The sequence below is a fragment of the Pseudomyrmex gracilis genome, unplaced genomic scaffold, assembly GCF_002006095.1.
Source record: "Pseudomyrmex gracilis isolate BER0280 unplaced genomic scaffold, ASM200609v1 scaffold_1612, whole genome shotgun sequence".
Classification (NCBI taxonomy): Eukaryota; Metazoa; Arthropoda; class Insecta; order Hymenoptera; family Formicidae; genus Pseudomyrmex; species Pseudomyrmex gracilis.
Window position 1 is genome coordinate 9536 of NW_018022196.1, and position 16358 is coordinate 25893.

The window sequence follows — 16358 nt, forward strand, 5'->3', positions numbered from 1 at the left end:
AAAAAAAAAAAAAAAAAAGAGACTATAGACTGGCGTATAGACGAACCTTTCCATAGGTCTACGAGCCATAAGCGCACCAAACCAAACCAACCAAACAGGAGCGCGCGAAAAAATGACAGCTCCGAGCTGTTATTTTGCACGTGGCTGTACGCTCATTCGCGGATCTTTATTTAATAACAACTCGTTAACTATTGCGAATCTCACAAAATGGTAAAGGACTGTTCTTCTCAGAATAAACTCTTCTACCTGCCTACAAGCGGTGATACGGTTTTCATCAGACACCCAGTATAAATAATATACAATATAATTCATATTATAAATAAAGGATAGCACTTTAACGTGGCTTAAATACAATTGCAAAAAAATTTAGTTTATTGCAAAAAAATGATAAGTTTAGCTAAAAACGCCAGTTTTGGCACATGTAATCTCAATTTTCTCGAAAACCTGACGTGGTAGGCTATTTTCGCCGCCGAATTCGTTTTCAGCTACTAAAAATCTACTAGAAAATACTTTCTTTATTGAGGTCCCAAAAATGTATTGAACAGTGTAATCCCAAATATATCAAGCGTATTTCAAACCGTGTCTCTGAAAATTAACATGGTTTGTTACACTTTATTTTTTAAATGTGACAACTCAAGCAAACATCTGTCAATATTTAAAGTGAATTAGCCAAACTGTATAATAATTACCATTTTTACTATATTTATAACATATCATTTTTCACAACGCCTATATATAAAGCAAGTTTAAATTTGCCGTAACGCTATTAATATAAAAGCCGCTATAATTAATTAAACTGTACATGTAATGTACATTTATCGACGACTTAGAAAATAATTAATACAATAATAAAACACACAAATATAATGTGCAATCTTTTACACAACACAGATGGTCTTGTTTATATGAAGACTTAATATAAACATTTCGATATTGTGTAATCGTAAAATTTGTTTTCTTTTAATTATATAGATTTTTACATTTCTGATTTGCTCCGCCGTTCTGTATGTGCATTGATACTATTTAAACTTGGCTTTAATACTGAGAACATTTTTTCCGTTGCAGTGGGATGGATACTCATTTGTAGTTCCGTTAAAGATTCCTCTGTCTTTTTAAAATAAGCATAAAATATTAATATTAAACCTAAAGCACTATCTGTGGAATATATGTGATTGATTTATTGACTAAGAAACTATGTATACCAAAAATATATATAAGATTAATATATTGTCAACATTCATTAATCTAAAATCTGAACTTTAAAATGTTTAATCCTCTCTAAATCTTACTTGTCTAAGTAATTGTGCAGCTGTATGCAAAACTCTTTGCCATTTTCTCATTTCTACATTGTGCAAACTTTCTTGTTGTTGCAAAAGACTAATCCAATCCTCTTCAGTCTTTGGTGTATTTCTGAAAGAAATAAAAAAATGCATTAAAACACATATTAAAAAGAATATCCCTTCACATAAAAGAAAAAAATTGATTATACATACTTGAGTACATGTAAATCCATGATAGTATATGCAGCGGCTTCTTCCAATCCCCATAATTTATAATACAACAAACCGTTAATTACCATTAAACACAATACAGCAACCAGTAGCATCGAACTAATAATTATATTAGTATCGCTTCTAGTAGTAACAGCTGTGGAAAAAGAATTAATATTATATATGTATCCAACAAATATATTATCATACTATTATTAAGAAAATTGCTTTCTATTACCATGAACGTGTGGTAAAATGGAAGGAGAAATTTGATGATTTGCAGATATATGTTCGGAAGGATGTGTTTGCAATGTAGCGGCTACTCCTGTTGCGCGGCGTCTTTTTCTTGTTTTTCTCTTCAAACCTCCGCTTATACTACCTTCTTCGCACTCTACTGTTAAAGCTTTCACTAAACTATTGAAATACTCTTCTAAACCTGCCCAACAATTCTTCTCAATCACACCTATTTTTCAAGAATAAAATTTATTAGTCTATTATTCAATGATTTCTATTAATGTAATAAATATATTTATTTTAACATGTTTTAGACTTACTTTTCATAAAACCCCACACACTCTTTTTATACTTAATTTGCGAGAAAATCGTAAGACTTGTTTCGTTTTCAGAAATATTATTCATACAATAATGCGTTAAAACACTGAAGGAATCTGCATAAGGTATACCAGCATTAATACTTTCTACATCAATACAATAAAGATGACCCGGTCTACTGCATGGTAACATCACCTAATATTGTATCACATAATATTGTATTTAGAGAAACAATGTTTATACTATTGAAATATTTAAAGAGTAACACATTGCTAAAGAATAAAATTTTGTATTCACCTGTGTTTCTGTAACTTGACAAGTCCTTGGACCAATAGCCTGAGTCAAAGCTATTGTAAACGAAAGTGTTCTCATCTTTTGATCAGTTTGACTGTTTTGCGTCCATGCAGATTGTATTAAATCTGTAGAAAGGAAAAGCCATTAGATAAGAACACAATACATATTGGTACATATTGTACTAAATAATTTTTTGTATATACAACAATGCATATAACATGATATAGATATTTTGAGATATTTTGGAAAGATCGAAAAAAGTATATTTTTTAGAAATTCTTTATAGGAATATAAAAAACCGAATTACTTTAGATTTTATATATTCGTTTAATCTTACTTTAAAAATATATTTTTATAGTTTAAGAGAGATAAAAATGCTCTTTTCTTGTAATCTATTATATTCTGGTCATTAAAAACCCGCAAAAAATCGTATGATGTAAGTCAGGAATTCCTAATATTTCTCGTTTTTCAAATTTTTTTCTATCAAGATGTGTATTGCGTATCCCAAAATGCAAACGAGAATAAAAGAGACGTGAAAAAACACTTTCTGTATTAAAACTTTTTAATTAATTTTATAACATACTTTTTGTCGACTATTGTCGAGTACTCCTATTTAAAGATCTCTGCTGTAGGTGATTTTGACTCTACAGGTACCAGGCAGAAGCGTTAATATGTCTTTATACATAAAATTACACTTTTGCTAAGATATTCTTGAAATATTATTGGTGCAACTTTATTTATAAAAGCATAAATGCTCTTGCTTATCTGTAGCACAAAAACAATTTTCTTATTTAGAAGAAGTATAATGATCATCTGAACTAAAACTCATTCAATATTTTTATCTTAGACAAAATAACAGCCTTTTTAATAAAAAATTTTAATTTTTTAAAACTTTTATTTAAAAAAACTATAACAAACGTATAATGTTTATTCTAGTTCAGACATTTTCATAGCCACACTTCTTTTGAATAAGAAAATTTTGTTACAGATATTTATAAGATAATATTACTTCGTACGTTTTACTTGAAAAATTCCTAATAATCAGGATATAATCAGAAATGCCAGATTGTGAACCGAAATTTTCTCTTTCCTTTTTTTACCGTTATTTTTTTCTGCTCGAATAAGACCAAAAAGCAGTTGTGGTCAGATTTCGAGCTGCAATCTAGCACTTCTGGAGAACAACAAATATAATTGGTCAAGTTATTGAAATAACAAAAGATCGTCTTTGTTATTTACAATTAAACAATAAAAATCATAGACATACAGATATAGACTTAATGACAATATAACGATGCGAAAAAAATACGCGAAATTAGTTAGATCTGTAAGCGTCGCGAGCTCGTTATCCCGCAATTTCTAGTCTATAGTTCTAAGTCTATGATAAAAATATATTAATAAATAAAGTTACAAGAATATGCAAAGTTTGATGTTATTTAATTTTTTTGTAACCGTACAAAAATACTTTTTCAATCTTTTCAGAATATATTCTTAAGATGATTCGGAAAGCTTTTTAATCATATTTAGGCTAAATAAAGGATGTTTTTTTATTGATAAGTGCACATATAACGGAATTAATATTATTTTGTTACCAGTGGTTTTGCGAGCAGTATGAAAATCTAAGAAGAATTTCGAGTTTGTAAACAGCAAAGTAAACAGTTGGTCGATGTGGATAGGCAATGTTGCTTTGGTGACTTGCCGACCTTCATGCAAGGAAGTACAGACTATAGTACTCCGTATATTTATTTTCACTGGAACAAGCATTATTATGACTGCATTGTGTGTATTTAATACCACAACTGAATGAATAATACACATTTTTAGATAGAAACTGCAAACACTAATATAATTTTTTATCACGTTTTCTGTTTTTGTTAGTGCTATAATAGCGATTTATAAGTATAAGCATTAAATGTAAGCTGATGTATCCTTCAAGTTTCATTAAGTAATTGCAATAGAAGTTACATTTTCCTAAAAAATTACTTACATCCATGTTTTTCGGCATCGCTTTCTGATGTATCACTCAAGTCTGTTGGATCAAGAACGGATTCCGATTTAGGTATTAGTGGAGCTGACTGAAGGTCTTGAAGTTCAACAGCTGTTTCAGTAGGAACGGGATCCGCAGGAGTTGTTGAATTTTCCAAAGTGACTGCCTCAGCCTTATTTGTAGTTATATTTAAAAAATAAATAATTTTTAAATTATATATTTAAAGAATATAAAAAACTATAAAATTATATTCTGATCAATAAAAAAGCCACATGTGGTTCACAAGTAAGCTTATTGTTAGTCGGAAATGCTGCAAGATGATCCAAAACTACAAGTCACAATAGTAGTTCTGGTTACAAATAAATCTATAAGCATTAATAAAAACTAAAATAACTATAATTATAAATACGTAAAATATTTAAAATTTAAATTACTTAAAATTTTATATCTAAATTATATATCTAAATAGATTATATTTAAAATTTAATTTTAAAAAATCTATATCTGCATCTTTATAAGACAACATATTTATTACAAATATAACAGATTAATTTTATGTCAATTGGACACTTAATTAATTAACTCTTGATTAATTCTATGATTCTTTGTTTTTACAATACGAGCGAATTATATTTAATCTTTTAATTAATTAATATAGATATATTAGAGTCACTACAAACTAATGTTACTGGGCAATTAAATTAACTATTGTTACACACATTTATCTACAATTAAAATTATCATCTTTTATTAACATAATAGGGTAATTATGCCAATAAGAAGAGCAGCTTCTGATGATCTTAATTTTGACATATAGTATCAAGGTCATAGTCTAGAGTAACTTTCAAAAGGTTTTAAGTAATGCACACTGTTTGTTAAAATTATTAACAAAAAAATATTTATTAAATTAAAGTTACAAACTTAAGTGTCTAGGATTTTCATTGTAGAGCCCTTCTAGGGAAGTGAAATACACGTCACAGATATACTTTCCAAGCAGTACTTTTGACCATTAATACTTTTCACACCCCCAAGTTTTATTATTTTTTTTATATAGAAGAGCGCACAAAAGAACGGGCTACGTCCGGGCCACCTAAGCATGTACTTTCCAAGCTTACTGTAATATTTATAGTTAGTTTTTATCAGAGTTGGGCATTATTCAAATTAAATTTTGTTCGAATAACATTTCGAATAAATTTTTCGAATAAATTTTTATTCGTAAGATATTCGAATAAAAGTGGCGAATAAACTTTTTATCTGGCAAAATTTTGTCTGAAGCTTACTTTTTGAGTTACTAATAAAAATAGTTGACGTACCATAAGTCGGATCCAAGAGGTAGGCAGGGGCGGCGCAACTCACCGTGATTGACAGTGATTTATGTGATGCACGGATTAAATGATACAAATTACGAATGAGTAAATAAATAAGTGAAAGAAAAAGAGAGAGAGAGATACAGAAACAGTGCGTAGCGATCAGGTGATCGCGTTAGGCACCACACGTAATCGCTCGCGTCTGATGGTGAGTTGCGCCGCCTCTGCCTACTTCTTCTATCCGACTTGTGGTAAGTCAACTATTTTTATTAATAACTCAAAAAGTAAGCTTCAGACAAAATTTTGCCAGATAAAAAGTTGTCTTAGAATTTAGTCAAGAATATGTATTTTCAAGGATAACGGGTTGTTCTGGATCATCCTGTATATATGTATATTTATTATGCTACATGTGTTTTTAAATACAAAAAACCAAATTTCCCAAGCGTTTATTATCCTAACACTTCCTTTTTATATATAATGTTATCTGCCGAAAAAATATTAGTTAAATCTAAATAGATATAGTAGATCTGATGTGTGTAAACCTACAATAGATCTAATGATAAATAAAAGTGTAAATTTACATAAATCTACTTATATCTATTTAGATCTCCTTCGGATCTAATTAGATATAATTTTTCAGTTTTTTAATTTGGATCTAATAAGATAATATTTCAGTTTTTTTCTTTTGTTAGATTTAATTTAGATCGACTTAGATTTAATCTATTTTTTCCTGAGTTCTCTAAAAAAAAACTACAACATAAAACCTCTTTCTTTTCAGAATCTATTTTACAAAAGAAGTAATATAGTTTATTATAAATTATCGTAATCAAAAGACTGGATTAAAAAGTATTTTGTATTTTAAAAAAGTATTTTGTATTTCAAATAAACGATTTTGAAGTATTCTGTATTTTGTATTTCAAATCGCAAGATTGAAAGTATTTTGTATTTTGTAATTCAAATACTAAGATTAACAGTATTTTGTATTTTGTATTTTAAATACTTTAATATTGTATTTTGCCCAGCCTTGTACATGTATACAGGGTGTCCCAGAATTGCCCAGAATTACAATCTCTCGTAGGCAGGTAGAAGGAGTAAAACTGAGCCGCGCGCCTCGTGTGTGTGAGCGCTCACTGACGTGCGTATGGCTAAAGGTCTGCGCTGATTGGCCTGATTTACTCAATAATTACTCCTTTATTATAAATAATAGAAAAAAATGGTTCAGGACTTTTCGACTCAGTTTTACTCCTTCTACCTGCCTACGAGAGATTGTACTGCAATTCTGGGACACCCTGTATATATTGTTTATTTGTTGCAGTGTGTAGCCATTTTGTTGTAGAGTGTTTTTTAATTCTTTGAGTTCGTTTTGAAATTCTCGTTCTTGTTTTTATTATATATAATTAGTTAATTGCGTCGTTATTATTAATATTTTATTCCAAAAAATAAGAACAATGTATATATATATATATACATATATGTAAAAAACGTGTAAATTAATATACTGAAACTTCGAATCAATACCAATTCTAAAATTTAAACAAGATGCCAATTTGTATCATATATACATATATGTTCATATATGAATTATTTTATTCCCTTCTTAAGAAGAATCCTAAACTGACGGTCGAACTCCGTTGTTTTACCGACTGAGTTTACAACTTTTGGCGTCAGATCGTAGTAATACAGTCGAACTTCGATAATGAGTTGTAGAGGTTTCGACTTATCAAAGCGTTTTTTCCTTTCTGTGGAGCAAAAGAAAATGAATAAAATTTTTATCGAGGTTTGACTGTATTTGCTTAATATAAAAAGTTATGCAATTTATACGTAGAAAACCTACTGCGTCCCGTTTTCGGGACAACATAAAGAACAATATAGAGATACAAAGATGTTTTTTCGGGTTTGAACCGCGTTAGTGTTATTTTTATACCGACGTTTCGTGAACATTACAGCTCACTTCATCAGGGTTTTAAAGAGCAGCCTGATACTGAAATGCTCTTGGTCAGGTGTCCCTTTTTATAGCGCTAGATTGGAGTGGAATGGTAAGAAGGAGGGGAGATGTATTATGGCAAGATAGAATGCCATAATGAACTAGTCATATGTCCATTGTCTCTATTGAGATTGTTTGGATGTTTGTATATCTCCAGAGATTCCATATACTTTCTAGGGAAGTAAGTCCTAGTTGTGTTTAGTACTTGGATTTGGTCAAACATAATTTTGTGGCCAGTTTCCAAATGGTGTTCTGCTAATGCCGATTGTGAGTAATGTTTTAGACGTACTGCTGACCGATGTTCTTTTAGTCGTGTGCTTATCATTCTACCAGTTTCACCTATGTATACTTTACCGCATGAACAAGATATTTTGTACACTCCTGGTGTGTCTAATGGCGGTCTTTTGTCTTTTGGATTGTTAAGAATCTGTCCTATTTTATTCGGTGGTTTGTAGACCGTTTGTATGTTGTGTTTATTCAGGATTCTGCCAATCTTATCTGTGACACCTTTTATGTATGGGAGGTAAGTGGTTTGTTTCTTTAAGTTTGTTGTTTGTTCTGGTGCTGGCGTATTTTGAATGGTGGTAGAGAGCTTATTTTGATGTTTTTTAATTACTTTGTTTATTTGTTGCAGTGTGTAGCCATTTTGTTGTAGAGTGTTTTTTAATTCTTTGAGTTCGTTTTGAAATTCTCGTTCTTGTCTTTATTATATATAATTAGTTAATTGTGTCGTTATTATTAATATTTTATTCCAAAAAATAAGAACAATTAATTCAGTTGATAGATAAAGTCGTTATAATGAAAAAAAAAGTTGGCACAGCGAGGTTTCGAACTCGCAACGGACGCCAAAAATTACAGAGCGCGCGCTTTAGGCCGCAGCCACGACGCTTCACGCTGAGTCTAACTTATTTATGTTACTTAACGTACATCTGGCCGCACGCTTAATTTTGCATGCAAAATTCTCGTAAACTAAGGCCCATGCACTCAAACCCTCTTACACTTTTTATTCCTTCGACCTCCCCTTTCGAATGAACTATAGCTCATTCAATTTCGTATTTCGCAATTCGTGCCCATCCCTTGTCAGTTTTACTCCTACCTGCTTACGAGATGCTAAAGTAGTCGTCGGACATCCTGTATATATTTTGTACGTACATTTTCTAAACGGTCTATTCTTAATTTATTAATTTAATTCATATCATACTTCTTAAATTTTCAATAAAAGTAAAACCTTCTTATACAATTTTAAACAGCAAAGAATTTTCACAGTTGCGTATAATTTTCTATTTTTTATATCTATTTAGCTTAATTATTGAAAATTTTGTAGTAATATTTACGTGTGCCAATACCAATTAATTTATTCGGAACTTTGCTCGTCAAGGAGTTATTGTAAATAACAAATATAAATTCGTAAAATTTATTTGCGAATAACAAAGAATCGATTTTATTTGTAAAAACTTATTCGTTAGTTACGAATAAATCTGTACTGTCATTCGTTATTCACGAATAAGTTTTACGAATTCATTCGCTATTATTTCTTCGTTATTCTAAATAAAATTTGCCCAACTCTGGTTTTTATACTAAACATACCTTTCCTTCTGCTTATAAAGCGAAGCAAGATCTGTAATTGTTTTGTTTCACATTCGTTTTTGACTTTTCACATGAAGCGTGAGTTACCTCTCGCCTTCCGCCCACTAAGTGATGAAACAAAATCTACGATTATAATTGTCCCACATAGGTTTCCGACTTAAATTACTTTTATGGGGTACAGTTCCGAAAACCTGAAACACCCGATTTTTCTGTCGATTGGTATACTACTGTATTTTGGTGCGCTGATTACGAATATGATAGTGAAAATCACCGACAAGATCATTTTCAAGGTCAAAACTATAAAATTATCGTTTTTTTAACATTATTTTGATAAATATTTATAGCACAAAAAAATGTTTTAAATAAAAGTTGTAGCTCTTGAAAAAATACATCATTTATGTCGTATGCATTTTTTGCATAGAGCCACCAGTTTTCGAAAAAAATAAGATAATAGGTAAGAGAGTGACTTGTGTGTGCGTGAAAGGGTAATTATGTAGAATAGGGGAGCCACCTCCGATTTCAATAATTTTTATATATGTTGTCAAGGTCATTGTCCCGAGTAATAATATGAAGGTTTTAGGCCGCGGCCGTTGTTTGTTTAGAAGTTACAGAGGAAAGAAGTCTACTGAACAATATGTAATTTTTGGACATCCTATATATGAATATGTGTTCTGCGTGTGTTTGGGCACATGTTTGTTTATACGCTTTTGTAGTTGTATCTTGAAAGGTCGTTTCATGGAAAATGCCTCTATGTTCGTGAAGAATATCTTTTTGATCATTATTTGGCCGAATTTGCATTTAAGAAAACGTTCGATTTTGATGAACGATTGGACGCTTTTTTTGAAATAATGTCTGTAACAAACATTATTTTTGATCTCACGTACATTTCGTTCGTGTTTCAAGCGTGTAGGCAGGGGGGGCTGCGCCTCCCCGCAGGGGAAGTGGCTTTGCCCCTCCCCCTGCTCCCCCCTCGAAAATCAAGTCGTTATTTTGTGGAAAATAACGACTTGATTAGATGAAAAAGGATGTCCTAACCATTGTGGAAATTTTGCGAGAGGGAATGCAGAAAGAAGAGTTTAGGTTAGGTTAGGGTTAGTTAGATTTGTAGGGGGTGCAGGGGGGGCGCAGCCCCCCCCTGCTTACACGCTTGAAACACGAACGAAATGTACGTGGAACCGAAAAATAAGAATTCATTCATGAAACTTCTTCCTCTCATAACTTCTAAACAAACCACGTCCGCGGCCTAAAACCTTCATATTATTACTCGGGACAATGATCTTGACAACATATGTAAAAATTATTGAAATCGGAGGTGGCTCCCCTATTCTACATAATTACCCTTTCACGCACACACACAAGTCACTCTCGTACCTATTATCTTATTTTTTTCGAAAACTGGTGGCTCTATGCAAAAAATGCATACGACATAAATGATGTATTTTTTCAAGAGCTACAACTTTTATTTGAAAAATTTTTTTGTGCTATAAGTATTTATCAAAATAATGTTTAAAAAACGATAATTTTATAGTTTTGACCTTGAAAATGATCTTGTCGGTGATTTTCACTATCATATTCGTAATCAGCGCACCAAAATACAGTAGTATACCAATCGACAGAAAAATCGGGTGTTTCAGGTTTTCGGAACTTTATCCCTTTTATGTATAAAAAACTTTATTTTTGTCATATCATTTTTTGTTACTAACTATTTAACAAACAGTAAGCATCACTTAAAACCTTTTGAAAGTCACTCTGGACTATGACCGTGATAACGTATGTCAAAATCAAGAATGTCAGAAGCTGGTCCTCTTATCGGAATATTTTTCTACAATATAATAATAGTATACTTACAAAAATATTTAATATTCTACTTGTTTTACAAAAAAATCTTTAAAACTAACAATAATTTGACGATCATTGAGTCTTACGTTGGATGTTCGTTCAAATAAATATATACAGGGTGTCCCATAATTGGTGTAACATCTCTCGTAGGCAGGTAGAAGTAAAACTGAGTCGAAAAATCCTATACCATTTTGCTAGATTTGCAATAGTTACCGAGATCTTAATTAATAAAGATCCGCGAATAAGCATGCATTAAGCTGCCTTACGCGCATAAGACTGCCCGCCAGTGTTGCAAACTTTGGCCGGCTAGCACCAAGGTGGTTGGAGCCACTGGGAGCACGCATGCAAGCGAGAACCACCGTCCGTGTGCGTGACGTCACGCTCGACACGTCGGCTTGTGGAAAAGTGCAGACGTATTATGTTCCGTCTCCTTTCCACTTCCGGCTCGACAAGATAAAAGACGAGGCATGTTCACGTTACGTTGCGCGCTTGGTGCGTATGACAACGTGAAACGCTTTTTTGAGATTAATAATCTTGGAAACAGTGCATGGTATTATTGATAAATGATAAGAAATCTTAATATGCCATTATATATTTGTATTAATTATTAAAATGAGTGAACGTGCGGTAAAAAATTTGTAGAAAAGCATTTAATATGTACAAAATATATTATTATTATTATTAGTGTTTTTATTTTTATAAATTTTTAGCTTGCAAATTACAAAAAGAATCTAAATTTTATAGATGCATAATCTTAAAGTATTAAATTCATATAATATGTAATATCAGTTATTTAATTAATTAATGTATATATTATTTCATATAAATTATGTGAATGTAATACATTAATTGAATTAATAATTTACACTCACTAGTGTGAGTGAGACGCACTGATATACTCTTTCTCACACTAACGGACACAGTGTTACACAGTGTCGCCTGTGTACGTAGTTGGAAAGCACCCAATATGTCTGCACTCTTCCACGAGCGCACACGGACAACGGTCTCGCTTGTATGCGTATCGCAACCACGTCGTTGTTCTCATAGCACGGAATAGAACCATGTCCACGAAAAGCTATCGCAGAAACTTTTAAGCCTGTTCTACATTGATCGCAAGCGCAAACGCAAGGAACAGGTCTGGTAGAATTGACTAATCGCATTGATCAAATCAACCAATTGACCAGCGTGATTGGTCAATTCTACGAGATTTATACTTTGCGTTTGCGCTTGCGATCAATGTAGAACAGGCTTTATGGCCGTGGCCGCTCTCAGGCTTCTGTCTGGTGCGTATCCCCACCACGTCGGTGTTCTCATAGCACGGAATAGAACCATGTCCACAAACTTAGCACGGAATAGAATCATGTCCACGAAAAGCTATCGCAGAAACTCTTATGGCCGTGGCATAGACTTATATAATAAACCGAACATTCATGTAAGAGGAGCTGAAGCTTCGGTAAAAGAAATAGTCGTGGAGTAGTTCTCTTCTTTTCTAGCAGTGAGTTGATTGGTGGCCGAGGGAGTGGCCGAGGGCAACAAAGATAGACGTCCGAGAGTCAATTGAGAGATTGAAATAGTGAGAGGTGATAACATGCATGTAGCATGTATAGACTTGTTGAGAGACTTGGCAGGCGCTAATAATTAACACTAACAATTTGTAGATCTTTTTATAATGTAATTTACTTCACACTTCTATAGAATTTAATTTAACATATTTTTTAGCTTAAAATTTCTCTAAATTAAGCTATCTTTGATTAACAACAATTGTTTATGCTTTAGTGTAACCAACTGTTGTTGTTTCTCTTTAAAAACAATAAAAATAATAAAAAAATTATATCCATACAAAACTCGAACCTTTATAATCTCTCGAGCACACAAGTCAAAAGTAATGGTCTTTTACGCCTAAGCATAGACTTATACAGTGACTCACAAAAGTATTTGAACACTTACTATAGAAAACTTTTACTAATATGATATATGTGTTATATAAAACTTTTTAAAATACCACTTACACTATATAAAATACCACTTACTTTACACTATAAGTAGATACAACTATTATGATTAGATATGTAAAGTTTTAAACAAATCCGAAAATATATATAAGAGTTATGAAATATTTATTTTTAACATACACTTTGCGAAGGCCACAAAAGTATTTGAACAAATAGAAATTTGTTCGAAAGAAAAACATAAACAAAAGATTTCGGCCGCCGAATATAAACAACTACGTAGCTAGTCGTCCTACAGATCGCACGGGAACAACATTAGTCAGAGTTTAGTCATTGTGAGTGATAAGAACGAAAATGTGTCCCAAAAAGTCAGAAATTTCAGAAAGCGAAAGGATATTAATTGTTAAATTGCGTAACCAAGGAAAATCTTACGGAGAAATTGCAAAATTATTAAATATAAATAGATCTACGATACATTATATTATTAAAATATCAAAAAATGAAGGAAGTGTAAAAAACAAGCACCGTTCAGGCCGCCCGAGAAAACTAACAGAGAGAGAAGAAAAAGCTTTGGTTCGTGAAATACAAAAAAATCCAAGTACTTCATGTGTAAAACTTGCAGCAATCGTTAAAGAGAACTTTAAGAAGGATGTACATCCAGAATTATGTCGAAAAGTTCTACGTAAAAATAACTACAACGCTAGAGTTCCTAGAAAGAAGCCTTATATTAACAACAGTAATAAAAAGAAAAGATTAAGATTTGCCAAAGAATTTATTACCAAGAACAATTCATTTTATTCATTGGAATAAGGTAATATTCTCGGATGAGTCTAAATTTAATGTTTTTGGATCGGACGGAGATTTGTGTGGAGAAAAGCAAACAAAGAAATGGAAATCGAAAATTTGCGTGCGACTGTTAAACATGGAGGTGTATGACAGCAAGCGGAACAGGAAACTTAATATTTATAGAATATTGGATAAGTATAACTATTTGCACATTTTGCAAGAAAATTTAAGAAAAAATGCTACAAAATTGGGATTATCTGAGGATTTTTATTTTCAACACGACAATGATCCCAAACACACGGCAAAAATCGTTAAGGAATGGATTTTATATAATACTCCCCATACATTGCAAACACCACTACAAAGTCCAGATATTAATCCGATTGAACATTTATGGGCAATAATAGGAAAAGAATTGAAAAAATTTGACATAACTTCTAAGATAGTTTTAAAAGAAAAAATTCTTGAAGTACGGAACTCTATTGCACCAAGTGTTACTGAAAAATTAGTATATAGTATGAACAGTCGCCTTAAACATGTAATTAAGTCTAAAAGTGGGCCTACTAAATATTAACAATTGTTAAATGTAATAATAATTATCTGTTCAAATACTTTTGTGGCTTTCGCGTAAAGTGTGTGTTTATAATAAATATTTCAGAACTCTTACATATGTTTTCAGATTTATTTAAGACTTTACCTATCTAATCTTGATACTTGTATCTACTTATAATGCAAATATTTTTAAAAATTTTATACAACCCACATATCATATTAATAAAAGTTTTCTATAGTAAGTGTTCAAATATTTTTATGAGTCACTGTATGTCTATGCGCTTAAGATGATTGGTGCCCCACCGCTCTTATTATAAGAGAGAGAGACAACTACTCCAGCACTATTTCTGTCCTTTAATGTTGTCTTCAACTTCGTCATATAAATGTTCCGTCTATTATATAAAGCTCCTTGCACAATGGACGAAATAGCGATAGCGATAGAAATAACACTAGTTTTAAAGAGTTTATATTTATAAATAACGGTAGAAACAGTGGAATTTAACATACAAAAATGCAGATGTATCAATGCAGATCAGAAAACGGAATAAGCAATAGCGATAAAATTTCCTACGAGTTGGAATTCTGTCTATTGCTTATCGCTATCACTATTCCCTCACATTGTGCAAGGGGCTTAAGTCTATGGGCCGTGGCCGCTCTCAGGCTTCTCTTTGGCCCGAGTTTTGATCTATATATCGGCACGGTTACCAATAATACCGACAGGCATATGTTACTATAAAATTATCGCGAACATTGAAAAGAGTAACTCTGCATTGAAAGTGACTTCAATAATTTATATCAAGTATTTATTTATTTAATTATTAGCTTTTACGTGATATAAGAAACTTACTTACGGTAAGTGTAAAACAGTAAAATATATTTAAGTAAGAGAGTAAAAAACCATAACAATAGATAAATGTCATAGAGTGAATCAATGATTAAAATATTAAAAATAAAAAATAAAACACTATAATAGATTTGTATAATTAGCGTTAAATTTTCTTTAAAACATCAAAAATAAAACCTAGTAAGACAATATTATAATAGTTATGTTTATATATAAATATATATACAAATATATATCTATAAAATAAGTAAAATACTTTTTGTGGCTATGAAAAAAGCCATTAAGCGTAGTTCTGATAAACGCGAGAGATATTCTTTTTGTTAAATAAATGTATGGTTCTGAAAAGAACCGTTTCTAAGACCTTTGACTTAATAGTCGGCCCACTAACCGACAACTTTTTTTGGTCGACAACTTGTTGCAGCCTAGTATTGACCGAATTTTTATGTTTATCAATAATCATTTTTCTTTGCGGCATTCGTGGCACGAGATCAAAGCGCGCGGCCTGAGATCGCAAAGCGCGCTTATATATAGGCGCGTTTATATATAAACTATTATACTATTGCCTTACTAGTTTTTATTTTTGATGTTTTAAAGAAACTTTAACGCTAATACAAATCTATTATAGTGTTTTAATTTTTTTAAATATTTCAATAATTGATTCACTCTATGACATTTATCTATTGTTATTTTTACTCTCTTACTTAAATATATTTTACTGTTTTACACTTACCATAAATAAATTTCTTATATCACGTAAAAACTAATACTTATATAAATAAATACTTGATATAAATTATTGAAGTCACTTTCAATGCAGAGTTACTCTTTTCAATGTTTGCGATAATTTTATGGTAACACATGCCTGTCGGCATTATTGGTAACCGCGTCGATATGTATCATCGGTAACCGTGCCGATATATGGATTAAATCTCGGGCCGCTGGCGCGTGGTAGCAAGAGTAAAAGGCGACCGGAGGAGAACTACTTCTCCTCACGGCGCACAATATGGAGCTCCGCAATGTACCATAAGATTGTCGAAAATTGCCTAATATAGCATGTACAGTGCGGAGCACCATATCGTGCGCCGTGAGGAGGAGTAGTTCTCCTCCGGCTGCCTCCTACTAGCACGCGCCAGCGACCCGAGATTTAATCCATATGTACCGGCACGGTTACCGATGACACATACCGACGC

At 31.8% G+C, this 16358-nt stretch overlaps 2 protein-coding genes across 2 annotated transcripts in view; one reads left to right on the top strand and one right to left on the bottom strand.

The window, feature by feature from the left end:
* Positions 1-917, top strand: part of LOC109862299 — a 3485-nt gene extending 2568 nt beyond the window's left edge. Inside the window, exon 2 of the mRNA XM_020442308.1 lies at positions 892-917. Within this exon, the coding sequence (XP_020297897.1) occupies positions 892-917 (26 nt within the window). The remainder of the gene's footprint in view (positions 1-891) is intronic.
* Positions 353-11158, bottom strand: LOC109862300 (GRAM domain-containing protein 1B-like; the record flags this gene model as incomplete). Its single annotated transcript, XM_020442309.1, has 9 exons — positions 353-1108; positions 1290-1410; positions 1494-1647; positions 1729-1953; positions 2045-2237; positions 2340-2461; positions 3926-4084; positions 4321-4492; positions 11124-11158. Coding segments are annotated over 9 exons (1313 nt in total), but the record flags the coding sequence as incomplete, so codon positions are not given.
* Positions 11159-16358: the final 5200 nt, after the last annotated feature.